The sequence below is a fragment of the Leptodactylus fuscus genome, chromosome 3 (assembly GCF_031893055.1).
Source record: "Leptodactylus fuscus isolate aLepFus1 chromosome 3, aLepFus1.hap2, whole genome shotgun sequence".
Lineage (NCBI taxonomy): Eukaryota > Metazoa > Chordata > Amphibia > Anura > Leptodactylidae > Leptodactylus > Leptodactylus fuscus.
Window position 1 is genome coordinate 170,874,649 of NC_134267.1, and position 11,283 is coordinate 170,885,931.

Below are 11,283 nucleotides of genomic sequence, written 5' to 3' on the forward strand. Positions count from 1 at the left end.
CTGTTTAGCGGCTCCCTCCACCATTAATTGGTTCAAACTGGGCTGGTTAGAGGCTCCCTCCACCATGAATGTGCCCAAACTGGGCTGTTTAGAGGCTCCCTCCACCATGAATTTGCCCAAACTGGGCTGGTTAGAGGCTCCCTCCACCATGAATTGGTCCAAACTGGGGTTTTTAGAGGCTCCCTCCACCATGAATTGGTCCAAACTTGGCTGTTTAGAGGCTCCCTCCACCATTAATTGGTCCAAACTGGGCTGGTTAGAGGCTCCCTCCACCATGAATTTGCCCAAACTGGGCTGTTTAGAGGCTCCCTCCACCATGAATTGGTCCAAACTGGGCTGGTTAGAGGCTCCCTCCACCATGAATTTCCCAAAACTTGGCTGTTTAGAGGCTCCCTCCACCATGAATTGGTCCAAACTGGGCTGGTTAGAGGCTCCCTCCACCATGAATTTGCCCAAACTGGGCTGTTTAGAGGCTCCCTCCACCATGAATTGGTCCAAACTGGGTTTTTTAGAGGCTCCCTCCACCATGAATTGGTCCAAACTGGGCTGTTTAGAGGCTCCCTCCACCATGAATTTGCCCAAACTGGGCTGGTTAGAGGCTCCCTCCACCATGAATTGGTCCAAACTGGGCTGGTTAGAGGCTCCCTCCACCATGAATTTGCCCAAACTGGGCTGTTTAGAGGCTCCCTCCACCATGAATTGGTCCAAACTGGGTTTTTTAGAGGCTCCCTCCACCATGAATTGGTCCAAACTGGGCTGTTTAGAGGCTCCCTCCACCATGAATTTGCCCAAACTGGGCTGGTTAGAGGCTCCCTCCACCATTAATTTGCCCAAACTGGGCTGGTTAGAGGCTCCCTCCACCATGAATTGGTCCAAACTGGGGTTTTTAGAGGCTCCCTCCACCATGAATTGGTCCAAACTTGGCTGTTTAGAGGCTCCCTCCACCATTAATTGGTCCAAATTGGGCTGGTTAGAGGCTCCCTCCACCATGAATTTGCCCAAACTGGGCTGGTTAGAGGCTCCCTCCACCATGAATTGGTCCAAACTGGGGTTTTTAGAGGCTCCCTCCACCATGAATTGGTCCAAACTTGGCTGTTTAGAGGCTCCCTCCACCATTAATTGGTCCAAACTGGGCTGGTTAGAGGCTCCCTCCACCATGAATTGGTCCAAACTGGGTTTTTTAGAGGCTCCCTCCACCATGAATTTGCCCAAACTGGGCTGTTTAGAGGCTCCCTCCACCATGAATTGGTCCAAACTGGGCTGGTTAGAGGCTCCCTCCACCATGAATTTCCCAAAACTTGGCTGTTTAGAGGCTCCCTCCACCATGAATTGGTCCAAACTGGGCTGGTTAGAGGCTCCCTCCACCATGAATTTGCCCAAACTGGGCTGTTTAGAGGCTCCCTCCACCATGAATTGGTCCAAACTGGGTTTTTTAGAGGCTCCCTCCACCATGAATTGGTCCAAACTGGGCTGTTTAGAGGCTCCCTCCACCATGAATTTGCCCAAACTGGGCTGGTTAGAGGCTCCCTCCACCATGAATTGGTCCAAACTGGGCTGCTTAGAGGCTCCCTCCACCATGAATTTGCCCAAACTGGGCTGTTTAGAGGCTCCCTCCACCATGAATTGGTCCAAACTGGGTTTTTTAGAGGCTCCCTCCACCATGAATTGGTCCAAACTGGGCTGTTTAGAGGCTCCCTCCACCATGAATTTGCCCAAACTGGGCTGGTTAGAGGCTCCCTCCACCATTAATTGGTCCAAACTGGGCTGGTTAGAGGCTCCCTCCACCATGAATTTGCCCAAACTGGGCTGTTTAGAGGCTCCCTCCACCATGAATTTGCCCAAACTGGGCTGTTTAGAGGCTCCCTCCACCATGAATTTGCCCAAACTGGGCTGGTTAGAGGCTCCCTCCACCATGAATTGGTCCAAACTGGGTTTTTTAGAGGCTCCCTCCACCATGAATTTGCCCAAACTGGGCTGGTTAGAGGCTCCCTCCACCATGAATTGGTCCAAACTGGGCTGTTTAGAGGCTCCCTCCACCATGAATTTGCCCAAACTGGGCTGGTTAGAGGCTCCCTCCACCATGAATTGGTCCAAACTGGGGTTTTTAGAGGCTCCCTCCACCATGAATTGGTCCAAACTTGGCTGTTTAGAGGCTCCCTCCACCATTAATTGGTCCAAACTGGGCTGGTTAGAGGCTCCCTCCACCATGAATCGGTCCAAACTGGGTTTTTTAGAGGCTCCCTCCACCATGAATTGGTCCAAACTGGGGTTTTTAGAGGCTCCCTCCACCATGAATTGGTCCAAACTGGGCTGTTTAGCGGCTCCCTCCACCATTAATTGGTTCAAACTGGGCTGGTTAGAGGCTCCCTCCACCATGAATGTGCCCAAACTGGGCTGTTTAGAGGCTCCCTCCACCATGAATTTGCCCAAACTGGGCTGGTTAGAGGCTCCCTCCACCATGAATTGGTCCAAACTGGGGTTTTTAGAGGCTCCCTCCACCATGAATTGGTCCAAACTTGGCTGTATAGAGGCTCCCTCCACCATTAATTGGTCCAAACTGGGCTGGTTAGAGGCTCCCTCCACCATGAATTTGCCCAAACTGGGCTGTTTAGAGGCTCCCTCCACCATGAATTGGTCCAAACTGGGCTGGTTAGAGGCTCCCTCCACCATGAATTTCCCAAAACTTGGCTGTTTAGAGGCTCCCTCCACCATGAATTGGTCCAAACTGGGCTGGTTAGAGGCTCCCTCCACCATGAATTTGCCCAAACTGGGCTGTTTAGAGGCTCCCTCCACCATGAATTGGTCCAAACTGGGTTTTTTAGAGGCTCCCTCCACCATGAATTGGTCCAAACTGGGCTGTTTAGAGGCTCCCTCCACCATGAATTTGCCCAAACTGGGCTGGTTAGAGGCTCCCTCCACCATGAATTGGTCCAAACTGGGCTGGTTAGAGGCTCCCTCCACCATGAATTTGCCCAAACTGGGCTGTTTAGAGGCTCCCTCCACCATGAATTGGTCCAAACTGGGTTTTTTAGAGGCTCCCTCCAACATGAATTGGTCCAAACTGGGCTGTTTAGAGGCTCCCTCCACCATGAATTTGCCCAAACTGGGCTGGTTAGAGGCTCCCTCCACCATTAATTTGCCCAAACTGGGCTGGTTAGAGGCTCCCTCCACCATGAATTGGTCCAAACTGGGGTTTTTAGAGGCTCCCTCCACCATGAATTGGTCCAAACTTGGCTGTTTAGAGGCTCCCTCCACCATTAATTGGTCCAAACTGGGCTGGTTAGAGGCTCCCTCCACCATGAATTTGCCCAAACTGGGCTGGTTAGAGGCTCCCTCCACCATGAATTGGTCCAAACTGGGGTTTTTAGAGGCTCCCTCCACCATGAATTGGTCCAAACTTGGCTGTTTAGAGGCTCCCTCCACCATTAATTGGTCCAAACTGGGCTGGTTAGAGGCTCCCTGCACCATGAATTGGTCCAAACTGGGTTTTTTAGAGGCTCCCTCCACCATGAATTTGCCCAAACTGGGCTGTTTAGAGGCTCCCTCCACCATGAATTGGTCCAAACTGGGCTGGTTAGAGGCTCCCTCCACCATGAATTTCCCAAAACTTGGCTGTTTAGAGGCTCCCTCCACCATGAATTGGTCCAAACTGGGCTGGTTAGAGGCTCCCTCCACCATGAATTTGCCCAAACTGGGCTGTTTAGAGGCTCCCTCCACCATGAATTGGTCCAAACTGGGTTTTTTAGAGGCTCCCTCCACCATGAATTGGTCCAAACTGGGCTGTTTAGAGGCTCCCTCCACCATGAATTTGCCCAAACTGGGCTGGTTAGAGGCTCCCTCCACCATGAATTGGTCCAAACTGGGCTGCTTAGAGGCTCCCTCCACCATGAATTTGCCCAAACTGGGCTGTTTAGAGGCTCCCTCCACCATGAATTGGTCCAAACTGGGTTTTTTAGAGGCTCCCTCCACCATGAATTGGTCCAAACTGGGCTGTTTAGAGGCTCCCTCCACCATGAATTTGCCCAAACTGGGCTGGTTAGAGGCTCCCTCCACCATTAATTGGTCCAAACTGGGCTGGTTAGAGGCTCCCTCCACCATGAATTTGCCCAAACTGGGCTGTTTAGAGGCTCCCTCCACCATGAATTTGCCCAAACTGGGCTGTTTAGAGGCTCCCTCCACCATGAATTTGCCCAAACTGGGCTGGTTAGAGGCTCCCTCCACCATGAATTGGTCCAAACTGGGTTTTTTAGAGGCTCCCTCCACCATGAATTTGCCCAAACTGGGCTGGTTAGAGGCTCCCTCCACCATGAATTGGTCCAAACTGGGTTTTTTAGAGGCTCCCTCCACCATGAATTTGCCCAAACTGGGCTGGTTAGAGGCTCCCTCCACCATGAATTGGTCCAAACTGGGTTTTTTAGAGGCTCCCTCCACCATGAATTTGCCCACACTGGGCTGGTTAGAGGCTCCCTCCACCATGAATTGGTCCAAACTGGGGTTTTTAGAGGCTCCCTCCACCATGAATTTGCCCAAACTGGGGTGTTTAGAGGCTCCCTCCACCATGAATTTGCCCAAACTCTGCTGGTTAGAGGCTCAATCCACCCTGATTTTCAAAACAAATGTTGGTGCCAACCTCAACTTACTACAAGGGCCAAATTCACTGCTGGTGACAAGCTCTCCTCACTGCAAGTGCCAAATACACATGTTTCAAGGTGTTTCCCTACTGTCAGAGAGGTGGTATTGAGTGTGTAAAGTGTGTAGTTGTTAGGCTGTGATGTTGGGGTAATAGAGGGTCTTTGGTGTGTTAGATGCCCCCAGACATGCTTCCCCTGCTGTCCCAGTGTCATTCCAGAGGTGTTGGCATCATTTCCTGGGGTGTCATAGTGGACTTGGTGACCCTCCAGACACGGATTTGGGTTTCCCCCTTAACGAGTATCTGTTCCCCATAGACTATAATGGGGTTCGAAACCCGTTCGAACACACGAACATTGAGCGGGTGTTCGAATCGAATTTCGAACCTCGAACATTTTAGTGTTCGCTCATCTCTATTCGTAACGCAACGTTTTACTGCAACGTGGGCATGGGATTTGCTAGAATCCCATCCACTTTGCTCTGACTGCAAAACTCCATGATCTTTTCCGCGGCATTTCTGCCGTGGACAAATTGCAGCATTTAGACCATGTGGGGCCCCGGCCTGAAGGAGTATTCCCACATTAGGCATTTATGGTATATCCACAGACAAGCTGCTTTTAAGTGGGAACGCCATTTAAAATAATGTGAAATCCAGAAATTGTGTAAAAAAAAAAAAAAAAAACAACCCCATGCAATCCCTATAAATATGAAGCATATTTATAATAAGTATGTAAATCGCTAGTCATCAGGATATACAGCCAGTCATTGCTGACACGTCCCAGGAAATCAGATTACCAGCCTCTGGCTTCGGTTTACCAGTGCTAGATTTTGTAATGAGAAATTCCCTTTACAGTAGATGCTAGGATAGATAGCAGGAGTATACAAGTGTTATCTATTAAGCTGTGTTTTGGCACGGTGCTAGAAATGACCTTATATTATAGCAGTAAGCACCTTTCCTGTTTCATATTAACTACTTCTTCTTCAGATTGCTTTAAAATTTCTTTCATTGTTCTTAGTTCATTTTCCAAATGGTGCATTCTTTTTCTGTAATTTTCTTCTGTCCTTCTCTTTTCTGTGATCTCTTCCTGTAACTGCTTGCACTTCTGTTGAGAATCTGTCACTACCTCATTGTTCTCTCTTAGATCCTTTGTAAGCCTAAAAGATTAAAGAGAAATGGAGAGAAAATTAAAGGAATGACATAAACGCATACCACCTGCAATCACTAGCCATTTTGTTCTATCCGATTAGGTTTTATTAGAACTTCCTACTAATCGGTCTTCCCCTCACTAAACTTTCCCCTCTACAATCTATTCTGAATGCAGCGGACAGAATTATCTATCAGTCTAGACGCTACAGCGATGCCTCCGGTCTGTGTCAGTCACTGCACTGGTTTCCTGTCCATTATAGAAAGTAATATAAACTTATCAGCCCCACTCGCAAAACATGGTGCTATACCTTCCCTACATTCCCTCCCTTATCTCTGCCGTATCATCCTACACGTGATTGCTGTTCTACCAATGACTTAAGACTGACTTCCTCTACAATCAGAATTTCCCACTCATTTCCAAAACGTCTCTTGAGTTGCACCAGTTCTCTGGAATGCTCTTCCCCAGGACATCAGATTAACTCCCAATTTATACAGTTTATGCATCTAAAAACACATCTCTTCAGGCAGTGATATCACATTTCCTAATCTAAACACTTGTGCACCTACTCTCCCAAAATTAACCCTCACTGTATGAGCACTTCTACCTCTTGTGCCCCCTTTTCTACGCCACAGATTGTAAGCTCTTTTCAGCAAGCATCTCACTCCTATTGTGTGAATTGATTATTCTGTAATGTCTCATTTTGTCTGTACATGAACCCTATGATTTGTAAAATGCTACAAAATACGTTGGTGCTATATAAATGTATTATTATATTATTTATACGGTCGTGATGCCACTGAGATACTGGAATGGGAACATATATACCCCAATATTCATTACTACTGCAAAATAAAGTTTTGAGCGGTCAATAAAACAACTTTTAACAAAATTATTACAATCTTGTAGCATTATTAAGAACCCGAGTACACCAATGTAAGTGCAAAAAGTGTTAAATGCAAACCTGTTTATACAGATCCATCCAGGATTAGAATATTTTAGACACTGTTCACATATGTAGCAGCTTCAGATCTTGACTGAGTCACTCTTTTGACTAATCACTTTTTGGCTCATGCTAACAGATGCAAACTGAGGCCTTCCGTTTGCACCCATCATACCATTCAAGGGTGAAAAAAAATGAAAGTGCTTTTCATCAGGTGTCCATTCCTTTGCAGTAAAGCAAAGCACGTAAGCTGCAGTTTTCTTTCAGGCAAAAAACTGACAAGATAGAAACAGAAAGCTTCAATTTGCATCAGTCAAAAAACTGATAGGTCAAAAAAAACGGATCAGTCAAAACTTGACGCTTATCGAAGATGTGAAGAGCCTAAGGCCAGTCATACATTTTAGACGTCAAAGAAATAGATTTCAGCCGTACTGTCACTTTGCTAAAAGCTATTGAAATTGTATGGCCACCTTAAAGGGAGTCTGTCACCAGGGTGAACCATTAGTCACACACAAATAAAATGCAAATGAGAAATCTGGAGCACCACCTGTTGCTCCAAACTGCCACGTCTCACACTGCTCAGGAGCACCCTCCTTCGTCCCTCCCTAGGGCTAGGGAGCTAAACTGAAATCATGCCTGACCCCATCACTCAATGAAGGGAAGGGGGGAGAAGGGTGTAGTAAAACAGTGTGGGACATAGCAGTTTGAAGCAACGGAGCTGCCCTTGGTGCTCAAGATTGCCTATTTACATATTGTGAAATAAACGACTATCTCATTGATGGAGAGACAAATTTCAACATATGAATTAGATATGTCGCACACCTATGTAACATAAAATGTGACGTATCGTGGAACTATTTCTTCAGTCAGAGCTGTAATATAGCCAAGAGTGTTTTAACTGAATATTTCTGTATATGACTTATATTGATTTGGCTTGTATCCAGGTTTTAATTAAGCCTCCCTTATTTCTAATGTTACAGGGTTTTCCAGGCTATGTAACTGCTTACTTATTTTTAGGGTAGGTCATCAATTAAAGATCAGCAAGGACCTGACATTGGAGCCCCTGGCCAATTAGCTTTTTGAAGAGGCTGCAACATTCAAATGCAACCTCTTCAGTACTTATCAAGCACAGTGCTATACAATTGTAGTGGCTATGATTGGTATTACAGCTTGGCCCAACTTAGACTAAGTGCAAGCAAACCACGTGACCAAATAACCTGATGTCACTTACCCTGTGAAGCAGGAGCTACACTCAGGTTGTTGCTTCAAACAGCTGATCTACAAGGATTCCTGGTATCTGACCCCCCATAAATCTTCAATTGATCACCTTTCCAAAGAATAGGTCATCAGTTCTGGAAAATCCTTATATTCATATAGAATTACCTCAATATTATGGCTTCTTTATCAAACTCCACTCTCTGAAGTCTATTTTGGAGGTCATTTGCTTTTTCAGTTTTAACTCTATAATAAAAAAGAGATGTTATGAAATTAAATAAATTCTATAAAACTATGGTGTTCAAAGAGTTTAGTAGCTTCTTGTATAACACAATAAAGTCAATAAAAACTATGGAGTAAACTCAATAGACTCAAGTCTTTGAGGGATTTGTGAAAATGGATTATTCTTGGGTGTTCAGTTGAGTTGGACAACTGTTCTGATAATTCTTTTCACTTCTCTGTATGAAATCTGGTCATGGTCGGTTTATGGTGAAATTATGTTCTTTCCACTTCCGGATTATGATCCCAACAACAGTGCTCATGGGAAACTTCAGTAGTTTGGAAATTTTCCTGTAACCAATGCCATTAGTAAGTTTTGTAACACTGTGAAGGTCTTGACTCTTGAGGGAGCTCATTGGTTTTATCCATTATGGGATGCTTCTTCTTAGTAATGAGACCCCTTTTTACGCCATAAGTTGAACCAGCTGATATTATTTCTCACTAAGTGGTAGAATTGCTTTCTAATTCCTGATAGATATTGGTGACGTGTTCAATACTTATCTCACCCACTTTATATATAATTCAAATGATAGAAAATAATAAATCAAATAAAATGTCATTTTTTTGTACTTCCACTTTATTTTTATCAGGATAAAATTTCTTCTACTTTTTGTTAATCACAAATTCCTTTTGAGGTGCTCAAAACTATTGTTACATGACACATCTGCTTCTACACATTGTAAAGATAAGGCATTCAGCCGATCTATGTAATATTTTCATTTATTGTGAGACTCTTTTTTTTTTTTTTTAAGATTGTGAGCCCCACATAGAGCACACAATGTACATTTTTTCTCCCTATCAGTATAACTTTTTTTTTCGGAGTATGGGATGGAAATCCACGCAAACACGGGGAGAACATACAAACTCCTTGCAGATGTTTTTTTGCCCTTGGCAGGTATTTGAACCGAGGACTCCAGCACTGCAAGGCTGCAGTGCTAACCACTGAGCCACCGTGTGGGCCCCTGTGAGACTCTTCTTGTGGACCCTGGTTCAACGTCAGCATCACTGTAAATCCAGCAATGGAAAATTTCTGTGCTGCCCCCCTTCCTCAGGGTAGGCCATAAAAACCTGAATGGAGGGGGGGGGGGGGCAATAGCCAACCACTGGACCTATCAAGCTATACAGAAAGCTCTGTGCCCTGTATAGCGGCCAGACACCGTTCCCACTGACTTCAAACAGCTGCAGTGAATGCACTTTGCCATTATACAGGGGCAGAGCTTAATGCTACCAGTCTTGTATAGTATATAGGGTGGGCACCAGAAGTGGCTCCATACATCTGATTGGTCCAGTATGGTCTATCCTGAGGATAGGCCATAAAAATCTTAACCCCAGACAACCTCTTTAATGGTTATTGCAGCCCTGTATACATCTCTCACCCCGAAACTCTGGTTATGGGCGTTACTGTGGGAGATCACTAATGTAGGCACATTAACACAATGGTTTATGGGCATCTTATACATTATATACAGTATATACGGTACTTCTGTCTGTGCTTTAAATGGTAAGATTAGAGGATTTCCTTGTAGCAGTAAATAATGCTGCCTCTATATATGACATTTATGGGGCCGCATAGAATACTTCACTAATGTTCTAAAACTAGAAAAGATATTTACAATATGTAGCATGATAACAACTAGCATAAGCGGGTATGGCTCCTGTATAAAAAGGAGTATATTTATATCACTCTCACAATCAAGGTAAGTGGAACATTTCACAGAGAGCGGCATGCAGCTGCACAGTGACCCAGATCTACTGCTGTCTTTACAATGAATATGGTAATTACACAGAAAGATTTATTACGGCCATTGCTTGCGATCGTATAATTAGAAACATAAATAATTGTTTCTTTTCCACCAGGTAGAGGAAAGTGGAAAGGGAATTTTAATATTCAAGACTTCTCCTATATTAGTGCTATCTTATGTTGAGAAAATAGAAGGGACCCTGGCATGAAGAATCAAGCTCCCAAACCACCAACTTGTCTTCCTGTTGACCATTCAAGATCTCAAGTGACTAGGACCTTTGTCTGCATCTCTGAAGGTGATCAAATATGTGAATCAATTTCTGTACAGAAGGATACTCTTAGGCCTCCTGTACAAGACTGTAGTGGATTTACGGTCCACAAATATTGATCTGCAATCTGCACATAGACATATCTGCATTGCATCAGTATGTCATCTGCAATCACGGATCCTGTATGATTCCTTACACTGGCCTGTGTCGCAAATGTGGCCAAAAATAGGATGCTTCATAATTTGCGGTCCTTAGATATGGCAAGGTCACAAGGCCGTAAAAATGCGGCTGTGTGTCTGGGCCCATAGAAATGAACGAACCACTTTCCACTGCAATCGTGAATAAAAACTACTACTTTATTGTTTATCTGCTCTAGTATGTGGATGAAAATCAAAGAATTTGCGTATTTTAGAGGTCAATTGGAAGGTATGTTATATGTGCAAGTACTGAATTAGCGCTTCAATAAAAGGTAGAATATTAGATTTAAACCCCACTTTCCAACTAGATGCACAAAAATGCACCGGTTTTAGTGTTTTTACACAAGGCTTGAGCCATAACCATAATAAAAAAATTTGCCCTACTGTCTTTCTGCTTAGCCCACTTAACTTTTGCCTTGTTACACCGGTTTCACACATGGGAGATACTCATGAAGATGTCTAAAAGAAAACAGGCTTTATTGTTCACAGTAACCAATCACAGCACAGCTTTTATTTCTCATAGTGCTCTTGCAAAATAAACGATGCAATGTGATTGGCTTTTCCTTTAGACGGTTTTCATTACTCAAATTATTTAATTCTCTACAAAAGTCTACAAAATGTTAAAAAACAAAGTCCCAAAAAACTCACATGAAAAGACTTGAAACACATGCATTATAGTACATTGAATAAAGTGTATATGCAGATGCTGTAACACTTATTTCAAGCCTATCGAGTCTTTAGCTACGTCTCAAGCAAATACACTACATACACATTCTAATGATACAATCAGAATAGTTATCATGAAAGGTACATTAGCACTATACGATGATCACTAATGCCTTCCTTCAAATTTTTTTTTTACATG

At 44.3% G+C, this 11,283-nt stretch overlaps 1 protein-coding gene across 1 annotated transcript in view; it reads right to left on the reverse strand.

The window, feature by feature from the left end:
- The window catches only part of LEKR1 (leucine, glutamate and lysine rich 1), a 44,863-nt gene extending 36,454 nt beyond the window's left edge, over positions 1-8,409 (reverse strand). The window contains exons 1-3 of the mRNA XM_075269563.1: positions 8,387-8,409; positions 8,101-8,178; positions 5,581-5,784 (exon numbers count right to left, since the gene is read on the reverse strand). Coding sequence (XP_075125664.1) covers positions 5,581-5,784; positions 8,101-8,178; positions 8,387-8,409 — 305 coding nt within the window. The remainder of the gene's footprint in view (positions 1-5,580; positions 5,785-8,100; positions 8,179-8,386) is intronic.
- Between the last annotated feature and the right edge of the window lie 2,874 nt (positions 8,410-11,283).